We start from the raw sequence: 23446 nt of genomic DNA on the forward strand, positions 1-23446 counted from the left end.
GTGGTAGTCGAGACAGGCAGTCAGCAGTGACGTTTTGATTTCCTGGGCGATAAGTGACGTCGTATGTAAAGCAGAGCAGTCGAGCGGACCATCTGGCAATCCTTAGTCCAGCACGGCCAGAACCTTTAGAGGTGAGTAAAGTCGTAAGTGCTTGGTGATCTGTACGAAGAACAAAGCGACGACCCCAGAGGTAGGTTCTCCACCTTTCCACAGCCCAAACGCAGGCAAGAGCTTCACGTTCGACCGTGGAGTACTTGCACTCAGCAGAAGAAAGAGTTCTTGATGCAAAAGCGACAACTCTCTCACTTTCATCTGAATGCAGTTGAGTTAACACTGCGCCCAGTCCATAGTCTGAAGCATCAGTTGTAACATAGGTTGGTAACTCAGGGTCATACAGAGCTAAGGCAGGACTATTGACTATCAGGTCTTTAAGTGAAGTGAAGCTAGACTGTGCTTCTGTCGTCCACTTGAAGCTTAAATCTGTGGAGTCTCTGAGCACTGCACGTAATGGCTCAATAACAGTCGCAAAATCTGGAATGAACTTACTGTACCATGATGCAAGACCAAGGAAAGATCTCAGAGAAGACGTGTCGTGTGGAGCTGGAGCATGAATCACAGCAGTGACTCTATCCTGATCTGGTTGAAGACCGTCTTTTGAAATGGTGTGACCCAGGTAGTTCAGCGAAGGTTGATTGAATTTACATTTGTGCATGTTCAGTTTGAGTCTAGCATCAGTCAAGGCTTGAAGAACTCTCCGTAAATTTTCATCATGTTCTTTTTGTGTAGAGCCATAGCAGATGATGTCATCCAGGTACGCTTGTACACCTGGCAAACCTGCAAGGATGATTGACATCATTTTCTGAAACGCTGATGGGGCAGAAGCTAAGCCAAAAGGAACTCTGCAGAAACGAAAAAGTCCATCATGGGTGATAAATGCTGTAATATCACGACTTTCAGGATGCAGAGGCATTTGGTGGTAGGCAGAGGCTAAATCAATCGTGGAAAAAACAGTAGCCCCTCGTAGATTTGAGAACAGTTCCTCCATGTGTGGTAATGGATGGCAATCAGCAACAATTACTTTATTTGGCTCCCTTAAATCAACACACATGCGTGGCTTTCCTCCATCTCTTCTTTGTGTCACGACTATGGAAGAAACCCAAGGAGAAGCATCAATACGTTCAATGACGCCCTCATCCTGGAGATCTTTGAGCTCCTCTGAAACGGCTTGTCTTACTGAAAATGGAAGTCTCCTGAGTTTTTGTTGCACTGGAACAGCATTAGGCAGTATATGTACTTTGTGTATGAAGTTTTTAGCGTAGCCAACTTCCTGAACTGACATGTCTGGAGAATGATCTGATACAGTCTCTGGCACAGCAGGTTCAACTGTAGGGGTAGGAGAAGTACTAGTAGTAACAACTTTTCGTCCGTCAAGTTTCATTTGTAAAGCCTGAAACAAATCTGAGCCAAGAAGAGCAGCACCTGACTCAACAACAACAAGAGTACCTGCAGTAGAATGACTATCATGAGAAACAGTAGCTTTTAAGCACCCTTTTACAGAAATGTTCTCTTTTGCATAGGTAACAAGAGCAAATGTAGGTTCAGTTAGCACACATTCAGAAAAGTAGGTCTGGTAAATGTTCTCTGGTATAATGGACACCGATGAGCCTGTATCCACAATCAGCTCAACATCTTTGCATCGTCCATTAACAGTCACTTGAACTGTGCAGAGGATCTTGTCTTGCACTGCATTGTTCATGTAAAGAACTGTGGGCTCATTAATGACGACTTCACGTACCTCCTTTCGAGTCGAACGGCATACTCGTGAAAAATGTCCCACTTTACCACACTCGTTGCATGTCATTTTAGCAGCAGGGCATGAAGGTTTGTTAGCAAGGTGGTTGAAAGATCCACAGCGGAAGCAGGAACGGCGGTTAGCAGCAGCTTGAGTCGTAGTAGGAGCAGGATCCGGCGGCTTCTTCTTCGTGTCCCAGCGGCGGCTTTGCTTTGGTTGTTTTTGTACGGCCCTCACTGGAGCAGAAGCGCTAGCAGCGGTAGCATCAGAAAGGACGTTAGCATCTCTTAATCCACTTTCAATTTGCAACGCCAATGTAGTAGCTTTAGCAAGTGTTAAGTCCGGTTCAAGCAATAATCTGTCTCTTATGCGAGTATTAGCAACACCCTCAATCAGTTGATCACGTAGCATTTGGTCCTCCATGTTCCCAAAATCACATGTAGCAGCTAACTCCCGTAGGGAAGCTAAGAATTGGTTTACCGTCTCATCCGGTCTCTGTGCTCGTTGTCGAAACTTGTGACGTTCAGCAATGACGTTCACCTTCGGCACAAAATGTTCTTTAAGGGCAGCAATAGCAGTAGTAAACGTGTCTCCGGTATTTGGCAGGGTGTAGAAAAGCCGTTGGCCCTCTGTACCCTGGGCATGAAGTAAAACCGCGCGCTTTCTGGCATCAGGCCAGCTATCCCCCGATGCAGCCATCACCAACATGTAGTTGTCGAACATCTTTAGCCATGTTGGAAACGGTATCGCTGGTTCCCCTGGGCATGGCATGAATGGAGTAGGTAAAGGCACAGAAATAGACATCCTCGTCGCCAATGTTATGGTGTGCTATATTGAAATAGTGGAATAAGCAGGCATCACACGTAGCTCAGCTTCAGTACTCTCTTTACTTTCTTCTTCTTCTTCTTCTTTCCGCATATCTTATCTTGTACATAGTCAGAGCTCCCCCTGCTGTCCTTTACATGCAATAACAAGACATAACACTCCTCCCTGTGTAGATCGGTTCTCCTGAGCCTTGCTAATGACCTAATTATTCTTTTCAGGTGTGGTGCAGCAGAGGCACATCTAAAAGTTGCAGGACAGAGGCCCTTGAGGACTGGAGTTTGACACCCTGTCACGAGAGGACCCAAATTTGGGTCCTCTCGTGAATGACAGGTTAAAGATAAAATAAAAAATAAGAACAGCATGTGACTTTGAATAAACAGTAAGAGAGAGAAAGAGATAAAAAGATAAAAACATACTTTGGTTACAGAATTTGAGCGCCTGTCGTCGCCGGACTCCGCCGTCCGTTTAACACGGGTATTATCCAGGCCCCGTCGCCTGACAGGAAGGAATTTACAGATTTTTTGTCAAAACGCCATTTAAAAGAAATTAATGTAAGTGTGAAAATTGGAGTTATGAAATGTAAAATGTTTTATTGTGAAAGGCTCCCTGGATGGGGGAGAGAGCGCAAACGTTCGATGACGACAGAAGACCGGTCAGCTGAGTTGGAGAACAGCTGATGGGGAGTGAAGAAAAAAATTAAATGTTCGACACTGAGAAAGAGCTCAATTATTTTCTGTGGATCATTCTTCAAAGGAGAATCACAGTAGCTGGACACCCACGAGTCTTACATTAATAAATAGATAAAAAGTAAAGATAAAAACATTAAAAACATTGAAGACATCAAAACCCCACACTCTAACCCTCATCCACAAGGCGTATCCTGTGCACAAGATCTGTAGCTTCCCCACAGTCCATTTATGCTGAGAATAGATGTATTCATACTGCCCTAGTGGCTCCCTGGAGCTTTTTCAAAAATGTTTGAAAATGGAAAAAGATGGGGTGAGAAATATATTTGATGTTTCAATATGGTTTCTGCAAGCAGACAAACATGACAATCATTCTTAACGTTTTCCAATGCTGTAAAAATGTGTAGAATAAATATAAATTTAAATATTTTTGTCAACAAAATTTGCATCATAACCTGTGACACGTTTCTTTCAGCTGGGTGGTGCCAGGCAGGGGCTGTAAACAAACCGAGGGTGTGGGGGGCACGGAGAGCAAAGGGGAAGAGAAACAAAGCTGAGGAGGGATTCTACAAATCTTGCACCGAATCGTTTGCATTCATTGCCGATGCGGAAGGATTACCTGAATGTTTGCTCTGTAGAGAGAAGCTGCCAAATAAACCGTGCTTTCCGAACTATAGAGCGCACCTTACTATAAGCCGCCCCCACAAATCTTTGGGAAAAAAACATGGAAACATGCATATATAAACCGCATGGTTCAAAGTGTGGAGAAAAGTAGCGGCTTATAGTCCGAAAAAGGGTAGAGTGCCTTCTCCGGGTCAGGGGTCGTCCTGCCCCAAGTGGAGGAGTTTAAGTATCTGGGGATCTTGTTCACGAATGGGGGAAGAAGGGAGCAGGAGATCGACAGGCGGATTGGCGCAGCGTCTGCCGTGAAGCGGGCGCTGTACCGGTCCGTCATGGTGAACAGAGAGCTGAGTCAAAAAGCGAAGCTCTCGATTTACCGGTCGATCTACGTTCCCACCCTCATCTATGGTCATGAGCTTTGGGTCATGACCGAAAGAACGAGGTCCCGGATACAAGCGGCCGAAATGGGTTTCCTCCTCAGGGTGGCTGGGCTCCCCCTTAGAGAGAGAAGCTCGGTCATCCAGGAGGGACTCAGAGTAGAGCTGCTGCTCCTCCACATTGAGAGGAGCCAGTTGAGGCTCAGGCATCAACTGGCTGAGCCTCAGCCTCAGCCTGTGAACCAGGGAGGAGTTCACATGAACTCCTCCCTGGTTCCCGTTCTCCTCCCTGGTGAGGAGTTCATGTGAGGAGTTCATGTCCCACCGGGAGGAGGGGAGACCCAGGACACGTTTGGAGGGACGATGTCTCTCTGCTGGCCTGGGAACGGTTTGGGGTTCCTGGAGGAGCTGGAAGAGGCTGGAGAGGGAAGACTGGGCCTCCCTTCTGAAGCTGCTGCCCCTGCAACCCGACCCGGATAAGAGGAAGAAAATGGATGGGTGGACTTAGTCGTTTTGATAATAAGCTAATATAAATGAAGGCCTGTTTGCCTTCATTATAAGTCTTATAATTTTTTGCGGCTCCAGACAGATTTGTTTTTTAGGTCCAATATGGCTCTTTCGACATTTTGGGTTGCCGACTCCTGGACTATCAGTGTAGAAAAGGGTATGGTTGTGTAGGAGATTTCCTATGCACCCTGAACGCAACACAGGTGTGGAGCTTGGTAACCCCACAGAGAGAAAAAGGCAGCAAAGAAGCAGCCGAATGACTGTGTGTTCATAAACCTGCAAGTTTTTTGTCATTCATGCTATTATGTTTCTGTTAGAGAGGTAATGTGCCAATTTATTTAGCTGTATAGTGTATTTACAGCTTTGCTTTATTACCGTTGTAACTGTGGTTCGAACTGGCTTGTATTATTCTGTTTGTTTACAGAACCACACACACGTACACCTGCTTCAGGTACATTCTGGCAAAGATGTATAAAGAGTAAAAATGGAACTGGACCCTCCCTGATCTGTTCCGCATCCGCATAAAGCTAATCGTTGTTCTGGCCGGACACTCTGAGGCGACTGCTGCCAGCTTAGATCCTGAAGTCTTCCCAACAATCAGGACCGGAAACCTCATGACGCACTTTCAGCCAATCAGATTCACTTTAATGTTCCATCATCACAATCAACAGGAAGTCACATGGTCACAAACAGGAAAACATTGTTGAAATACCAGAGTTTCACAATAAGAGCGTCTTCTCCAGCCAATCAGGTGTTCATATCAGGTGATGCTGTCACATGATTGGCTGGATTACCAGACTTTTATTTTGTCAAATTCCAGAAGAAACAAACTTTATTTTGAAATATAAACACTTTGTAAACGTCACAGGAACAGCAAAACTAAGCCCCTCCCCTCAGGGCAGCCGGAAGCTCCGCCCCCTCAGCCGGCCACGCGGTAGTTGGCGTGAAACTCCGGCTGGATGTCGCAGATCCGCCGCAGCAGCTCGTTCAGCACCGTCTCCCGGTTACCACGGTAACTGTCCTGGATGCGAGCCATCCTCTCCGCGGTGTCGCGGTCCACCTCCACGGCGCTGTTACCGTGGGAACCGAGGGCCTGAGGGGGTCAGAGGTCAAACAAGGTGAGAACCACTGGGTCAGAACCACATCAGAACCGGATAAGAACCGGATCAGAACTGGGTCAGAACCGGGTCAGAACCGGATCAGAACTGGGTCAGAACCAGATCAGAACCGGATCAGAACCGGATCAGAACTGGGTCAGAACCGGATCAGAACTGGGTCAGAACCGGATCAGAACCGGATCAGAACTGGGTCAGAACCGGATCAGAACTGGGTCAGAACCGACTCACCGCTGCCTCCTTGGTCTTGAACTCCTTCTCGCGCTGCAGCCGGTACTGCTCGATCTCGGCCTGGGCCTCCTCCTTGGCCTGCTTCAGGCGCCGGTTCTTCCCTGCACACCGAACAGAACCTTCAGAACCAGGGTCCGGATCAGAACAGAACCACAGCCCAGCAGCTTTAAGCCAACCAACAGTTTCATTTTTCCTCAGAACCCAAGGAGGTCCAGAAAGACCCGGTTTGGCCTGTGGTTCCGGCCCAGTAGAACTGGGTCAGCGGGCTGTGAGCCAGAGGAAATATTCAAACAAACTTCCTGAGCACCAAAATAAAAGCCCTTCAAAAAATTGGTGATTAAAATCGTCTTCATGGATTCCTAAGCATGTTCCGGTTCTCCATTCGGAACCTCTGCATCAACTATTTTGGGTCAGAACCGAGCCCTGTTTACCGAACCAGCCAATCCCAGGACATCACGTGATGTTACCATCAGACGGAATCAGACAGGAACCTTTAACGTCCTGTCTGGGCCTCTCTGATGAGCCGAGCCGAACCGGTCCGGTTCTCAGTAGTTCGGGACATGTCTCAGACCAACAGCACGGACGGTTCGGTACAGGTGGCGGGCAGAATACCCTCCAGAACCGGACAGAGCTGCATGAACTGTGAGCCGACGAAGTGAGGGAACTTTTTCGTTTCAGAAACCGGTTCCGGTTCGGTAAAATGTTCCGATGCTGACCGAGCAGCTGACGGTAAAAGTTAAATCTGCTGGTTTTATCACAGAGTTCTGCAGCGGGCACCTGAAGGAGACCACAGATCTGTCCGAGCGGGTCCTACCAGACCCACCGAGCCTGAGCCCGGTCTGAGCGCCCCGCTGCCCGGTACCGGATTCGGCTCTGACCCAACACAGCAGCCCCACAGCGGGCTGCCCGCCGTCCCGCAGGCCGCCTCTTATACTCACGTTTCCGGGCCTCCGTCACCTTCTCCGCCGCTCTCTTCTCGGCCTGCAGCAGCTGCTGGATGCCCTGAGACTGACTCGCCATGCCGGGGACGGAACCGGGGACAGAACCGGGGACAGAACCGCAGAAAAACGGCGAAACGATGAAGGTCGTGAGAAGGATGGAGGCTTCCTCTGCAGTCAGCTGACTCTGCGTCACAATGCGGCGCGTCACGTGATCCACTCAGCTTCCTGTTTTCATCGGAACCAGAACCGAGCTCTGATGTGTTTAAAGTGGCTTTTAATAATCATTTTGTATTGGAATCATTCAAATAAACAGCCTTTCTTCCCAAAAATATTGTTCATGTTAGGCAGTTTTATAATTAAAAAGATAATAACTTCTAGTTTAAAAGTTATTTTTATTCTATTGTGGCCAGAAAGACCAAATGCAAATTGAGTCATTTCACTAACTGAAGAGTCCCGACTGTTCATCTAACAGAGGGGTCCCCAGACTTTTTCCTGAGGGCCACATACCTTTTCCCTTCTCTGCTGGGGGCCGAGTCAGTTTGGAACAGAAAAAGTGACGACTGCAGGAGCCTAAATGTAAACATGTATTGTTTTCCAGAAAGCACAATCAAATAACCCTCTCTGGGTTCTTCACAGAAAAAATCCAGGAAATAAATAATAACACTATTTATGAAATAAATACCGTATTTTCCAGACGATAAGCCGCAACCCCAAAGTTTAAAAAAAAAAAAAAAACACTAAACATACACGTAAGCCGCAGATTTCTCTGCCGCTCCAGGTTTTCCACAGCGATGCAGCAGCACAGGTAAGGATGAAAGATCAGAATTACTTTGACTTTGCAGTGTTGAAGAAGATTCTAAGTTATAATATTTCTTCAGAAAGAAACCCTTTGGCTCGAACTTCTTCATCCCAGGTTCTCCCGACGGGCCGCTTGTAGCCACACAGAAACAACAACGAGTGCAGACGTCACAGAATTACAGAGTTTAATCCAATAGAAGACAACGTATGAAATTACAACAGAAACTGCAGAACAACAGAGACATACATTCATTTACCTGACATAAATGGAAAGAAGAAGAAGGAAAGAAAGAAAGACGTGCAAAGACGTCTTTGGAGAATTGCAAGAACAAATCTAATTTACTTCTGTGTAGAAAGTTTTATAGTAAAAGGCGTATTCTTATCTTTAATTTATTCAAATAAGGCGTATCTTTGCTCATCCAACCAGGAGCTATCTCTGACCCTCTCTAAAGCCAGGAACTCCTGCTGTTTTCAGCTTTTCACATATGAGTGTGAAAAGCTGGAACTTCTCCTGATTGTTTCCCACACAGACAAAAGGCAGTTCAAAAGATCTTAGCAAACCATCTGCTGTAACTACAGGTAACATAAAGGTCAATAGGCCAGAAATATGTTACTGATTTTAAAACTATAATTAGGCTATTTCAGTCAAGACATGTTAAGTTTTAAAACTAGCTTATTTTAAATTTATTTTCTTAACAGCAGCCAGAAATTCGCTTCTAAACAACAGAGAAATATTTCCTTTGTAGTTTAATTGGCCTGAAATAACCGCTGATTGTTAGCTTAGCGGCTAATGTTTTCACACTGTTTTCTAATGAGAGCTGATGAGAAACCGCTGTTAGAGGAGAAGTTCATTAGAAACCAGAGGATTTAGTGAGGAAAGATCAGTCAGGATCAGAGCTGGAGCTGCTGCTCTTCAGTCTGTTTCCAGCTCAGCTTCTCCATGTCGGTATTTAGCTATAAAGATGCTACGAGTCAGAGCCCAACATGCTGAAAATGGCTTTTTATGAATGTCAATGAAACATATATGTAGTTTCTATTTTGGATAATTTCTCTTTTATCCTCGGCTTCAGCCTGAGAACCTGGACGTCTCAGAAGTCATTGAGTTCTCCCAGTGAGACCAGCAGACTGAAGCCTGTGACCAGTGTTCCCAGTATAATAAATAAATGTTTTATTCTTTCACTTTTTGTGTATTTTAATATATCTCAATCTGAAGTATTAGTGTATTAATACAGCTGATGTAATGAAATAAGAATAATTTACTCTGTTAGAATTATTTTCACTCTTTGCTGTCAATAGCAGAGTTGATGTAATAAATATTTTTCTCTGGAAAAAAATAATAAAAATGTGTAGTTTATTGTTTGACAATCACTGATTTATAAATAAAAAGTCATTTCTCAATAATGTATAAAATTAAATACAAGAAAATAATTTCTTGTCTTGAAACGTTAAATGTAGATTAAATTATGGAATTATGTAAATATGTTCTTTAAACACTGTAAAAATGTCTGTTCATCAATGTCAATATAAAAATGATCAGAATCGTTTCTAAATAAACCATCGTGCTCTTTATCAGAAATGCCCCAAAACATTAAATAATCACATCAAAACTGAGAAACTCTGTTTAGTCATTTCTCTGATTACCAAATATATTAATGTGTGAGAAAATGTGTCAATGACAGGAAATAATTTAAATACTTTGTAGAACGGCACTTTGTGAAGTTCGGTCCATTTACCTGTATTACCTTACTGGCACATTGGCCACATTCAATATGGCGGACGCTGTGACGTATCGCAGCAAAGGAACCGACCCGCTCCATGACCTATGACCCGCTCCATGACCTCTGACCCGCTCCATGGGGGGTCTATGTGTTCATGCATAGACATAATATAAGAGTAGACCCCGCACTGGCCGCTCCGGCGCAGGAAATACGGCGGCCATCTTGGAGCGGTATACCCTCCTACTTTGCTCAATCCAAACAGCAGAAGATGCCTCAGCACTGAGGGATATTGTTGTTCGGATCGATGGATTATTGATGTGAGGGCTCCACAGACAACATTTCACAAGTAAGATGGACATATTATTGTGTATATATTGTGATTAGAATATTACTTTACTGTATTTATGTCCACCGGCGAGATACCAGCTAATATTAGCTACAGTGCTTGGTGTGATACGGGTTCAGCCCCGCTATGAAGGCTAACTGAGATTCTGTTAATATAAAGAAATTAATTATTCTCTAACATTGACTTAGATTATCTGACACAAGGGCCTATATTAGAAATGAAACAATATAACACATATTATAAAACTTATATTATGTGTTATAACATTCACCGGCAAAGTTTACACAGGTGGTAAAGACTATTATTTATATTCTTTCACTCTGTCAAAGTAAGATACATCCTAAATCTTCTGCTTTTGTTTTGAAAGTTTCCTAAAGACACGATGTGAGGAAGAAGAGGGAGAAATCTATAAAGAGAGACGGATTCACTGCAGCACGGATGAATCTCATCGGATTTTGGACTCGTCGGCTGAAAAACATTATATATATATAAACAGCTATGCCTTACCAGTAATCAGATACCCTGCCGGAATAATTAGCTGGCCAATGGAAGAGATGAAGGCTACGGATGTTAAGACTCGGAAGCTACTAACCATGCATGGAGGGTTCCACCCCAAATCCAGCACCCTGAGACTGTACACGAGCTGAAGGAAGGAGGCAGAGGACGAGTGAGTGTGAGAGCCACTGTCCAGGATGAAACATCCAAGATCCATAAATACATCAAGGACAAAGCCTCAACGGACGATGTGCTCAGCGAATGTCTCAGGCAGTGGGGAACAGAGGACGAGGTGCTGGAGGAACCATCATGGGAGGACAAGCCCCTACATGGGATGTACCACCGACAAATAACTGAAGTGGCTGATATCAGGAAATCCTACCAATGGCTGGAGAAAGCTGGACTCAAGGACAGCACAGAGGCCCTCATCCTGGCCGCCCAGGAACAGGCCCTAAACACCAGAGCAATAGAGGCTCAGATCTACCACACCAGACAAGACCCAAGGTGTAGGTTGTGCAAGGAGGCCTCTGAGACAGTCCAGCACATAACAGCAGGGTGCAAGATGCTGGCAGGGAAAGCGTACATGGAACGACATAACCAAGTGGCGGGCATAGTGTACAGGAACATCTGTGCCGAATATGGACTGGAAGCCCCGAGGTCAAAGTGGGGGACACCCCCAAAGGTGGTGGAGAATGACCGAGCTAAGATCCTGTGGGACTTCCAGATCCAGACAGACAAGATGGTAATGGAGAACCAACCGGACATTGTGGTGGTGGATAAAGAACAGAGGAAAGCCGTTGTGGTGGATGTAGCAATACCAAGTGACCACAATATCAGGAAAAAGGAGAAACTGGAGAAATACCAGGGCCTCAGAGAGGAACTGGAGAAGGCCTGGAAGGTGAAGACCACAGTGGTGCCTGTGGTCATAGGGGCCCTCGGGGCAGTCACCCCCAAACTGGAGCAGTGGCTCAAACAGATCCCAGGAACAACATCAGACATCTCAGTCCAGAAATGTGCAGTTCTAGGCACAGCCAAGATACTGGAGGAGAACCTGAAGCTCCCAGGCCTCTGGTAGAGGACCCGAGCTCAGAGGATGAAAGAGACCACCCACGGAGGGTGAGAAGGGAATTTTATAGAGCTGACTGTATAGCACAGTGGGTAAGACACCAGTCTACCACCCGGGAGACCGGGGTTCGAATCCCGGCTGGGGCAAGTTACAACAGTGCAATTGAGCTGTGCAGTGTGGGTCCCTAGGCAAGACCCTTGGAGCTATATAGCCTACCTCATACCATGAGAGACATTGATATGCATAACATGCCGGCTCAGACCAAACAAGGTCTGCGTCAGGTGCTGGGGAACCAGAGCACCTTGATGAAAAATGGGCTACTGGAACAAGACGGAAATGGGCGAGAGACGAAAACGTGGATCTGTTGGAATGCTACTACTCAAGTAACCCTAGTCAGAGGGGTTACATGCAAAGACTGAGGGTGGAATGGTTACTTCGACACCCACAGTCTACAATGACTGCCAAACAACTAGTAGCTCAGTGTTCCAACATCCGCAAACGGCAACTGCTATCACAACTTGAGATTGACGAGGTACAACACAAATATTCTTGATTGTCATAAACGTGGGAGATTTGTGTCAAGATTCTATGCCGAGTTACAAACGCCAAGATAACTTAGAGAATTTACGATCAACCTGGAGCAGAACTCTGAAAAGCACAACTGATTCAGAAGCATGGGAAGACATCTTGACTCTGCCTTCCAGAATCTCAGTATGTAACCGATATAAAGAAATGCAGTATAACATTTTACACAATGTATATATAGCAAGTACAAATACCTCCAACGAATAAGGCAAGTCCATTGTTCATTCAGGAACATCTGTGCCGAATATGGACTGGAAGCCCCGAGGTCAAAGTGGGGAACACCCCCAAAGGTGGTGGAGAATGACCGAGCTAAGATCCTGTGGGACTTCCAGTCACCCCCAAACTGGAGCAGTGGCTCAAACAGATCCCAGGAACAACATCAGACATCTCAGTCCAGAAATGTGCAGTTCTAGGCACAGCCAAGATACTGGAGGAGAACCTGAAGCTCCCAGGCCTCTGGTAGAGAGAGAGAGAGAGAGAGAGAGAGAAAGAGAGAGAGAGAGAGAGACCACCCGCGGAGGGTGAGAAGGGAATTTTTTTTTTAATATATATATGTCATATTTCATGAAGAAGAATTAACAATTCAACATTGATGTTTTACCTAATTATGTTTTTTTTATGTTTATGTAACTTCTACTTTAAGGTGTGATGATTTCAACAATTTGCAAGAACAGATGGATAAGTGGAGCAACGAGACTTTAAAAGTACTTCCATGCCACAGGTATAAAGTGAAACTAATAATAGATTTCAATAGTGATAGATGACATTACCTTAAAACTACGGTAGCCTCATAGTGCCAATTTGATTAGTAAATTGTATTTCTTGCAGTTGCTCTGCTCCCTGCACTGAAACGGAGGCCAAACATGAACGTGGTTTTTTGCATGGACTTCCCTGTTTGGTGCTGGAGTCAGGAGTTCACAAAGGACATGAATCTGATGAGCAATATCCATCAGCCCTGCCATCCATTCTGCCACTTCTTGGAGGAAAGTAAGAAATATCAACATTTGTTTCATGCTTGTGGCTTATTACACATTTTTGGGTTGAATGCCAGCCCCAATGCTTATAGAAGATGGGTTGTCCTTTATGTCTAAAATACTAAAAATAATTAAGCAAAAGATAAATAAAATCAATATTTATTAGCCTACAAATAAATAAACAAACAATAAAATAAAATATACAAACAAATAATAAATTGCTCCAACAGGTACTTATATCTGTATTTTCAAAAGAACTTTTATGTCTTTGGAAGTAACTCACAGTTGGTTTACATTGTGTTTATGTAATAATTTCTGATCCATACAGTCAAAGATAAAATGATTTGAATGAAATGACTGTTGTGAAAAGCTGTTATGGTCCAAACAATCGTTTTTCATGTGCTTGGATGCTCAGAGAAGATAAACCCACTGCTGGTCCTGATATGGTATTGGTCCTTGAAGAAAAAATAAAAATCAATATGTTGTGAAATATCACAATGGTTGTTTATTTTCTGAAATATAGTCAAAATTCTCAATAACTTCGGATTATTTGCTCTACCTGTAGCTGTATTGAAATGTTCCAGCCACACATGTTGCATCATTTTAAGAAGCTGATTTTGGATCTTGTGCCATAAGTTAACAGGCGTTTTGTAGAAGTGGAAGATGCTACAGTCACTGGTCATGATCAATGGAGCCACTATTGTCATGATTTAGATTCTGTCTTTTTATATATTTATTTATTTGATTTTTAAATGTGGCTTTGTGTGTTTTTCACCCGTTGGACCAAAGCTTTATTTAGATACTGCTGAGGAACAATCACCAAACAATATAAGAGTTTCAAATGTTTCATAATGTATCGTGTAAAACAATTTTTTATATTAAACTAATTTTCTGTTATGTTTAATCAAACAGGTTTGAGGCAGCTGCTGTGACTTACCATCAAAAAATCACTTAGTGGGAAACTGGGGATGACAAACAGGCATTTCTACGACGGGCTGGCAGGATGAAGGAAACATGGGGGAGATGAAGGAGCTACAGAAGGGAGCATTAAAATACTGCAAATTAAAACATCGTTTGATCATCAGGGTTAGCTTGGCAATTAATAAGATCATCACTGAGTTTTGCTAATTTATTTGAAGTAACATAAATAACATACAGTTTAAAATCAGTGTGTGTACAATAAAACAATATATATATATATTTTTAACAACTTATAACCCCTAGAACCCGACCGACCCACCGGTGGGTCCAGCTGCCACGACCTCGGCTCGCTCTGTAAAAGGCTCCACGTGCCTTTAAAGTTTTTTTATTTTTTATTATCCGCTAAAAGAGGCTTTGATCTTTCAAAAACTATTCCGCATAAAGGTTTTGCCCAAAATGTTAAGTTTAAATTTATTTATACCCCCTGAGGGTGTAAGAGGTGCAGGAGAAAGCTGCCGAAACTGTGGAGGCAAGATGAGAAAGTAACGAAGAGCTGGTGAACTTCACTGTCCACCAGACGGGTGTGGAGGAACATCTGAAGGTAAGAGATTTTCCAGTGAAGCCCAGCAGGACTGAAATGTCCAGATGTGTCTCTGCTTCAGCACATTTGAGTAGAATAATGACGTCACTCGAAGGTCTTTGGTGTGTCTGACCACATATCGAAAAACTCTTTTTAATTTATTTATTCCTAATCCTTTGGATGTACATTATTTTTTAGTGTGTTTGTAACACTTCCAAAAAATGTGTTACTTTTCCTTTTTCCCATAAACTACAAGATAAAAGTATGTTAAAATGAAACGATTAGGTAATAACAATATAAACGCCAATAAAAAGCATGAATTGGACAGTAAGCAGCAATATTTAGTCTACAAGTAATCCATGGATTAATTCAGTTTAGATTTATTGGTTGCTTGTCACTACAAATAGTCACATAGTACATTTTTGAATTTGAATAAAAGCTAACAACCAAGACTGCAAAAATGATTTGAATTGTATCAGAGACAACAGTTGTTGTTGTGATAAATAGAGACAGATTTTGGTTTAGAAAGTAACTGCCTTTTTACAGGAGGTTCTGTCAGGTGAAATGATCCCACATTTCCAATTTCAGGAGGTTCCCATCATGTCTGATGACCAAACGATGATGCACCTGTCAGAGCTTCTGGACAGCGATGAAGCTGAAGTGATGAAGATGATTCATTAGACAGGATCAAATCCATGATGGATGTCCTGCTGCCTGAGGTCAGTTACTGGAATCTCAACATAGACATGGAATTACTCAGTAATTACATATTTTAATTAAAAACAGGCTTTTAAAATATAAAATAATCTATAATGATAAAACATACATATTGTAAAACTTACTAAATGACAAATCAAAAATAAACAATAATGTTTTATTTTATTTAAATTCCAACAGCAATTCACAACAAATGTCTTCACATCAGTTCATCCATACATTAAAACTGATCATTGTTATCAACAGTACAGTAAGCCTCGTAAATTTTTCAGAGTTTTTAAAAAAAGTTTGTTTTTAAGGAAATGCGGCAGGTTGCATGGAGTGGACATGCAGCCTGGATTCCTGCTGGACGAAAGGTCATCAAGCAGTTTGGACAAGAAAACCCTGTCAGAATATTCAGTATGTGGACCACATGAGGCCTTTTCATTCGGCATCCCCTCCAGTTTTACCTGGAATACTGAAAAAGAGACCAGCAGTGAAACGAAGACATTCCTCTAAAGAAGTTCAAAAGTCAACTGGCCTTAACCAAAGTAGACAGGAAGAGGTGAAGGTGTGAAATAACAAAACACGTTAGCTTAACGAGAAAGGAAAAGTTTTGAATTCTTCTTTATAAAAATGTAAAGTCAATATTTTCTTTTGAAAAGAGTTTTACTAATTAAATATGTTGATTTAATAAAGGCATTGGAAACAAAGGGACTAAACTTGGCAGAGGCAGTGGAGCATTAATGGAGGAGAGATAGAAGCAATAAGAGTATAAAAATATCACATATAAATATAGCAAAATAATTTAAGTCATTCATAACAACATTTCTTTGTCGCAGTGAAAGAGAAGCACTTCTGATGCAGATCAGAGCAGAAATAGAAGAAATAGACCAACAATTAAGGAAAAGCCGTGAAATAAAACTTTTCCAAGTTTGACATTTGTTATTTTTTAAGCAAGGACATCTCATAGCAATAGTGAATAGCCTATTTTCATTTTTTGTTTCATTCTGCTCAAAATCTAAAGCCAGGCACATTCAAATAACCCAATCCAGGATTGTAGTTTTCAGTATCATTTCTAGTGTGACCCAGAAGCCAAAAATGGTGAAAATCAAACTTTAATGAGTTTTCACAAATCAGAAAAAGGTTTCACAGATATCATGGTTTTAAATATTCTGCTTGAAGGGGAGAATAATCTAGTCCAGGTCTGAGGTGTAGTAGATTTCAAATTACAGTCGATTAATGATGCGGAAGGAAGTGAAAAATTAAGTGGAATCGCCCTTTAGCTATCGGAAGCTGGAATTGGAAACCGACTTCAGCTTCGTCTCTGATACTTTTTGTCTGTTGGTAATAACAATGATCGATCAATTGTTGTCATGGAAATCCTCACTGCGCCGGATTCCGGCTGCGGGTTTTTCCTCTTCGTGTTCCAGCTCCAAACAGAGCCGCTGCTGCTGCTGCGTGTTCATCCTTCAGGTAATCCTTTATAAGCTAAAAGCTAATTACGAAGTGAATGCTACCAGTCGAACTTTGCATTAATTCCGCGATCTCACTGGTTTTGGCGCTGCTCCGTTCCGCTTCTCCTTCACGGTTACTTGCGCAACTTTACTTCGTTCCTCAGCAACAAAATCCATCCCATTGTTATTTATTGAAGATTTTACATTTCCAAAAACACAGGAATCTAATGTTTCATTTCGTTTTGTACGTTTGGAAGCTCATTCCCTCTCACATAACCGGAAAAGCCGGGGAATGGCGGCGCTTTTGACATTTCTCTGACATTCGGAGGGTTTACTAATTTTAGCATAGCTCCGGTTATACTTGGCCTATTAACACAATTTAAAAACCGGTGTGTAGTTTATAATGTGCACTTTAAGCTCAAGTTGAAAGTGAGACTGAGGGAGGCGGGGTCTGGCTGCTACGCCGTAACAAACTAGACGTTAAAAAGAGCCGTCAGGCTGTGGACCCCTATGGTTTAACAGATCGATACTCGCGGATGAAAAATCGATACTTTCCTAGGGCGGAAAATATCGATATATATCTCCAAATCAATTTATTTATACAGCCCTAGCCGTTAGCCTGTTTAGAATCGCTATGCTAACTCTAATCAGCTTAAAGTGAAAATTATTGTCTGTCTGTGTAAAGTTGAGAAGGATCTGCTCATGAAAACGGCTCTTTAAAGCATTCAGAACAACACAAAGACACAATCACAACAGTCTGATGATTTTATTGCCCTGGGACAATAACTCAGAAATAGTCCAAATAGTTTGGATGCATTTTAATTTCTTGGGAAGTTTCTGTTTGTCTCAGTGGGGATGGAAAGAGAGGAAAACCTTTGGGCTGTTTGGCTTCTGCACTTTCAACATAGGTCTGATGTGAATTTCTGTCCCAAAGATATAAAACCTCAGATGTTTCACAACCAGATATTAACATACATGGAGAAAAATCCTCATATTACAGCAGGAAGTGTCAGTATTTAGTGATGGATGAACTGATCGGGACGGTACTGCGAGGGAAATCCCGCATGTCCCTCGTGGGGCTCCGTAGTCTCATCCTGCTGTTTGAGAAACATTTAGTGAGAAAATTAAAGAATTAGTTATTTATTATACAGGAAAGGTGACCAATTTGTGTCCATACTGGGCCCAGTTCTCCCAGTCTGAAACCAGTTCCCCTGACCAACCTGGACTCACTGGATCAGAACCAGAACTAGGTATGAAAATAAGTTTCAGTTTTTATTTACATTTTATTTAAATTATTCATAAATACCTTCATAAATTACTTTGGAATAATTTATGGAAATGATTAATAATTTATAAATAATTTCCAACTTATTTATAGATAAGTTGGAAATTATTTATGAATAACTAGTGACCACCCAGCCAATCAGAGCCCTCCTCTGCTTCCTGCTGGTTCTGACCCGCCTCTGGTTCTGGTGATGTTTCCCTGCAGGTCTGGACTTTGACTGGGCCGCACCTGAATACACCTGGGTGCGAATACTCAGGAGGCGTTTCCTCAATAACCTAGTTAATCTGGGGTGACATCACTTCCTGTCAATGTGACCAATGAGAATGCGTCTCTTTCTGATACTGGCAGGAAGTGACCACATCACAATAAAAGCCTCTTTCCTTTAATAGCAGCAGCAGGTCAGAATTACTAGTGAAGAAACCAATGAAACCATCAGAGCGACCTCATCATGTTTAATGCTTTTAATGTGAAAGGTCAGCATGTTGATCTGCTCATCTTCCTGAGTACTTCACAATAAAAGTCTGAGCAAATCCATAAAATCTGCATAGATTATAATTTCATCTACAAGAAGCTTCTAGAAATATTTTCTATAATTAATATAAAATCAATAAATATCTAATCAGAGGGATTGATCTGCTGCTGCATTGTGACTGGACGACACAAAGTTTCCCATGAAGCTCGGCACCTGCAGACCCGTTGCCACGGAGATTCCCCCGCACCACACCTGGAACACACATTACTACAATCAGTACTACTTAGTAGTACAGATACCACACTGTGTGGTGGTATCTAATAGTACTAATTAGTACTAGTACTAATGCTGCAGTACTAGTATAGTAGTAGTTCTACAGTAGATCTGCAGTAGTACTGCTGTAGTACTATAGTACTCACGGTGAAGGCGGGGACGAGCGGCTGCAGGAAGCGGCTCCTGAAGATGTGCAGCAGGCGAAGCCGATCGACGTCGATGAACATCAGTTCTCCTGAGGAAGAGGAGGAGGAAGAGCGATGACATCATCAGCTGTAAAACAGCTTCTGGATTTTATTCTGAAGGTCATGTGATCTGTTGTCATGGAAACCCAGCAGACCATTGTCATGGTCGCAGTAAACGCCGATTCGCTGCGGCGGCGGCCAATCCAAGGCCTTCGCTCGGTTGCCATGTTTGGCCGCCAGCGCGCTCTGCAGCCATTGGCTGGCGTAGAGGCACCAGGAGGTGGAGCTCTTCCCTAATTGGTCAAAGCGTCCTAAGCTGCCCCGGTAGGCCACGCCCACACTGAGAGACTTCCAGTCAGCGAGGGGGCGGAGCTCCCAGTAATGACAGCCTCCATTGATCTCCTGGTCGCCTAGGAAACAGAAACACAAAACTTAACCTAAAATTACCAAAATAAGAGCCTTTAGTCCAACCAAGCAGCCTCTGGGCGGCCTAGTTAAACTAAAAAGAGTAGTAGCAGTACCCAACACGGTGTAGGACTCCCCGGCGAATCGCTCGCGTCCGCCTCGACTTCCTGCTGTCTTATTGGGCGATGGAGTGGCGCTCCGGCTGCTGACCAATCAGAAGGAAGCAGATGTTAGCAGAGAGGAAACTGCGGCAAAACAGCCAATGAGGTCGACCCAAAGCGATGATGCGGCAGGAAGATGACAAGAACAGAAACGCTGATGAAAACCGACCACAGCTGGGGTCATGACCTTTAACCTCACACAACCATTATAGCAACAAATCTATCACAGCGGTGATGTCAGCGGTGATGTCAGCAGTGATGTCAGTGATGTGATTGGCTGCATGAAGGACATGGTGGATGGGGAGTGTGAATTGGCGGTTGCTAGGCAACAAGTGGGTGATAACAGTGTCTACCTGGAATGCAGAGGAGGCGGGACGGAGACTGAAGAGGGACAGAAAGGTCAGAGGTCACAGAGCAGCAGAGGAACAACTCACAACCAGGCACAACACCTGAACAGGTGCAGCGAACCTGTAAACTGTAAACCACAGAATCGAATCCAGCCTGAACACCGACACCTGAACCAGCTGGAGGGCACTGTTACCCTGGCAACAGGTGAGGGCAGGTCTATGACAGTGGGCGCGTCCAGGTGTGGGCGGGTCCAGTGAAGCGTTTCTCTTCCTCACCTGTTTTTATTCTCTTTGCCCCTGAGCCGTGCGTCGTGACCTTTGACCCCCTGGGGCTCCCATGTGACCGTGTCGCCCTGGATCTTGAGCTCAGCGTGAGCCGTTGCCGTATCGAAGCCGAAGGTAAACGCTGCCAAAACCACAGAAGAAGAAGGTTTCAGACATGTTTCAGAGTGAGTGCTCCTGTCATGTCTGCTATATTTACCTTTGGTTTCCATGGCAACGGGCTCAGAGAAGTCTCCGGCGGCAGCCTTGTTTCGCGCCCGGACTCGGACGACGATGAATGGCGAATCAAACTTCAGACCTAAAAACGGAGGAGTTGTTGCTAGGCAACAAGACTGAGTGACATCACACATGGAGGAGCTTTCTGAAGCGTCTCACCTGAGAGCGTCACCTGAGTGTCTGTGATGTCACTGATCTTCTCCCAGCCGGCCTCCCCCGCGGCTCTCAGGGCGCCGCCGTGGTTCGCCTTACGATGCTCAAGATCGTAACGCTCGATTGGCCCGTCGCCGTCGCTCGGTCGCCAGGTGACTCTGATGCAGTTATCACGGACGATGCAGCTGGAGATGTTGATCTCTGGAGCTCTGGGAACTGAAAACAAACTTCCTGTAAGGAGACGATCATAGCTGTTTCCATGGCGACTTGAGGGGCGTGGCTTCTGACCTGGCAGGAAGTTAAGGCGCAGAAGCCCCGCCTTCTCGCCACTGAAGTCGACAGTAAACTGCGACATGTTTTCTGACACCGCGGGCCGAGTGGCCATCCGGAACGCCGGAGCCATTGTTACCCTGGCAACAGCAGGGGCGGAGCCGACAGAAGAGGGTGTGGCTAAGTGTTAGTAGGGGGCGGGGTTAGCATGTTAGCATGCAGATCAGAGCTTTAATCACAGGAAAAAGTTAGTTTCAAAAAAAGGAAGTGGAAACAAAGAAGAAACAAAGAAGCGACTGAGCAACTAAACGAAACATGGCAACCAAACAGGAAGTGTGATGATGTGTAACCTACCGCTCTTTGATCTCCTTGGCTGCCTGAGAACAAAACAAAACATAAATATTAAAATAGTAATCGTGATTAGTAGGGAGTTTTCGTGTTCTTCTGTGGAGCCGACCCGACAGGCTGTGGTTCTGTCAGAGGCCACTGTCCCCCCTCCTCTACCTGTTTCTGTTCTGCCTGTTTGTATGGTTGCGTAGTGAAGATGCTCCAGTGTTAAGTTTTATTGATATAATATAAAATATAAATGTTATTTTATATATTTTCTTTCATCATAATTAGTTTTGTTATAAATAAACATGGTGATGATGATGGGAACCTTCAGCACTCAGCAGGTAGCCCCGCCCACTCGGCTTCCTCCTGATGTGTGATCGGGTGAGCGTGCTCCAGTGTAGGTTGTCCAACATACGGTGTGCGGGCCTGACCCGGCCCCCAAATGTCAAGTTTCGGCTGCAGGCGTTTATAAAAATGGCGAAGCATAAAATCTGGCCTCTGTGATAAATTATCCGCCCTCCCTAATCTGTCCACTTGGGGAGCAGCTGAGTCCAGCTTCCAGTTTGCTAACAGGAAGTGAAAATGTTGCTTACCGTCAGAAACTCTTCTTCGTTGGTAATGGTCAGCGACTGATTGGCGAACTCCAGCAGCTCCTGGCAGGACAACAGGGCAGCCTTCCCCTCGGAGAGCTGCCGCTGGAAACCATGGCAACCAGACTGTCTGATTTAATCAACAACAGCAAACAACCACAACGATGACATCATACCTGAAGCTCCGCCTCCTTTCTTTGCTTCTCCCCTTTGATGATGTCACAGAGCTGAGCTCCTCTTTCCTCCAAGGCGGAGCTTAGCTTCTCTAGCTCCGCCTCCAGCTCTGACATCACCTTGCAGGACTCCTCCTGATTGGACAGTTCATTCACAGCACTTCTTAGAACATGTTATTCCATTTAAGCCCCTCCCCCTGCTCTCGCTCAGCCAATGAGCTGCTGACCTGCAGGCCCGTCCGAGTGCCGTCAACCGAGTCCAGGAAATACTGGAGCTCTTCATTCTTATTGGCCAACGTGTTGATGATGCGGCGCAGAGCTTCCTGTTGGAACAAACAGATTCAGGTCACTGCAGCTCACCTGGCCTCCAGGTGGAACAGCTGCCCAGTCATGTTATCGTCATGGCGACCGGCGGCCACACTGACTCAAGAAATTCACTCCAGATGTTTGTGACTCTTGGCTAGTTCAAATTCATAAATACTTTATTGATCCAAAGAGAAATTAAATGATATTTCCTTTTATCTCTTTATTTACAGCACCAGATCGACGATCCAGGTTCTACAATGGCCTAGTTAAAGCTCAGACCCAATCTGAAGGGATCTTCTGAACGGTTCGTCAACCACAAAGTCACGTTCCTCTCACTGATTCTCTCCGATCAGGTTGCCATGGTTACCAGATCAGCTGATCGGAGCGGATTGATCGTTTTACCGGGAGGAAACAGCTGATCAGTTTCCGGTCAGTCTAGAACTCACGCTTCCAAAGGGAAGCTAACTGCTAGCAGCTAGCAGCTAACGGCTAGTTCCACAGTCTCTTTCGGAACCGCTGGTCCATTTGGGTCTGAGCCGTCCGAGTCTTACCTTCTGAGTGTCCATCACAGTAGGACAAGCGGAAATGACGTCTACTTGGAGCGCGACGCCACTTCGCTGCGGGCTTTCAGAGTAAAAGACCTTCGCTGCTCGTGACTCACGATGACTCCAAGAAGCCGGAAGAAGCTGGCGCCCCCTGCGGACCGGCAGGTACTGCAGGTTCCCGGTGTTGCTCCCCGGTCCGACCGGGTCTGGGTTTGGATCAAACTCAACCACCTTCAGAACTTTAACTGGTACTGGTCAGAACTTTCTCCTCTGACTGGTTTCCTGAGTTTCTCTCGTTCGCAGTCAGCCTGCCTGTGGTTATCCGGAGCTGTCCCTGTAGTCATGATGCTATAGGACAAACTGACACTTCTCACTCCGTTATTTTCTATTTCAACTGCCGTTTTTTCTTTCCACAGAAGCTCCACCTGGTGTGTCGTTCTGATTGGCTGACTCCTTCCTGGAGGCGGGGCATTAGCTGACATGGCTGCCATCACCCAAGCTGTCCTCTATAGATCAGGGGTGCCTAAACTTTCCAGCCTGTGACTCTAAAATACACTACCTGGTCATGTATTCCACTTTATTTAAATATGTTTCTTTGAATTAAATTAATTTATGAAAACAATTAAAGGGTGTAGTGTGTTATTTAATGAAGCTAAAGCTAAAACTCAAAAATAACCTTTTAACTTCAAAAGTTTTTTTCCTTTCAGAACAGCAGGTGC

At 44.3% G+C, this 23446-nt stretch overlaps 2 protein-coding genes and 2 long non-coding RNA genes across 7 annotated transcripts; 2 read left to right on the plus strand and 2 right to left on the minus strand.

Moving 5' to 3' along the window:
- Positions 1-5431: 5431 nt before the first annotated feature.
- Positions 5432-7294, minus strand: atp6v1g1 (ATPase H+ transporting V1 subunit G1). The gene is made up of 3 exons (XM_088011277.1): positions 7093-7294; positions 6155-6255; positions 5432-5901 (listed from the first exon to the last, which is right to left on the minus strand). The coding sequence occupies exons 1-3, from the start codon at positions 7172-7174 to the stop codon at positions 5728-5730; spliced, it is 357 nt and encodes a 118-aa protein (XP_087867403.1). The 5' UTR covers positions 7175-7294; the 3' UTR covers positions 5432-5727.
- On the plus strand, positions 6590-7424 carry LOC148156304 (uncharacterized). Its single transcript, XR_015764941.1, has 2 exons — positions 6590-6809; positions 6915-7424. It is a non-coding gene; the product is annotated as an uncharacterized LOC148156304 (long non-coding RNA).
- An 11038-nt stretch (positions 7425-18462) lies between these two features.
- On the minus strand, positions 18463-22892 carry fsd1l (fibronectin type III and SPRY domain containing 1-like). 4 transcript variants are annotated; one of them, XM_014972047.2, is made up of 13 exons: positions 22734-22886; positions 22104-22199; positions 21880-22011; positions 21707-21808; positions 21135-21157; positions 20799-20920; positions 20517-20726; positions 20341-20439; positions 20136-20265; positions 19468-19553; positions 19102-19356; positions 18908-18996; positions 18463-18740 (listed from the first exon to the last, which is right to left on the minus strand). In XM_014972047.2, exons 1-13 carry the CDS (start codon positions 22746-22748, stop codon positions 18636-18638), a joined length of 1464 nt encoding a protein of 487 aa, XP_014827533.2. In that variant the 5' UTR covers positions 22749-22886; the 3' UTR covers positions 18463-18635. The 4 variants fall into 4 exon arrangements, with proteins under 4 accessions (XP_014827533.2, XP_014827532.2, XP_087867406.1 ...); XM_014972046.2 differs by having other exon boundaries at positions 19468-19556; XM_088011280.1 differs by lacking the exons at positions 18463-18740; positions 18908-18996 and adding an exon at positions 19866-19987 and having other exon boundaries at positions 19109-19356; positions 22734-22892.
- Positions 22882-23354, plus strand: LOC148156305 (uncharacterized). The gene is made up of 2 exons (XR_015764942.1): positions 22882-22975; positions 23144-23354. It is a non-coding gene; the product is annotated as an uncharacterized LOC148156305 (long non-coding RNA).
- Positions 23355-23446: the final 92 nt, after the last annotated feature.

Source organism: Poecilia mexicana, unplaced genomic scaffold (genome assembly GCF_051168715.1).
Source record: "Poecilia mexicana isolate PSO_F unplaced genomic scaffold, ASM5116871v1 scaffold_12, whole genome shotgun sequence".
Taxonomy (NCBI): Eukaryota; Metazoa; Chordata; class Actinopteri; order Cyprinodontiformes; family Poeciliidae; genus Poecilia; species Poecilia mexicana.

What these genes read in the sequence shown, in the direction of transcription:
- atp6v1g1 (XM_088011277.1), bottom strand. Translation starts at nt 7,174, where the DNA reads ATGGCGAGTCAGTCTCAGGGCATCCAGCAGCTGCTGCAGGCCGAGAAG. An exon ending in GGTGACGGAGGCCCGGAAAC is followed by an intron (nt 6,256 to 7,092) that starts GTGAGTATAAGA and finishes TTCGGTGTGCAG; the next exon opens with GGAAGAACCGGCGCCTGAAG. An exon ending in TCAAGACCAAGGAGGCAGCG is followed by an intron (nt 5,902 to 6,154) that starts GTGAGTCGGTTC and finishes TGACCCCCTCAG; the next exon opens with GCCCTCGGTTCCCACGGTAA.
- fsd1l (XM_014972046.2), bottom strand. An exon ending in CACTCAGGTGACGCTCTCAG is followed by an intron (nt 20,440 to 20,516) that starts GTGAGACGCTTC and finishes CTCCGTTTTTAG; the next exon opens with GTCTGAAGTTTGATTCGCCA. An exon ending in TTACTGCGACCATGACAATG is followed by an intron (nt 18,997 to 19,101) that starts GTCTGCTGGGTT and finishes CCTCTTCCTCAG; the next exon opens with GAGAACTGATGTTCATCGAC.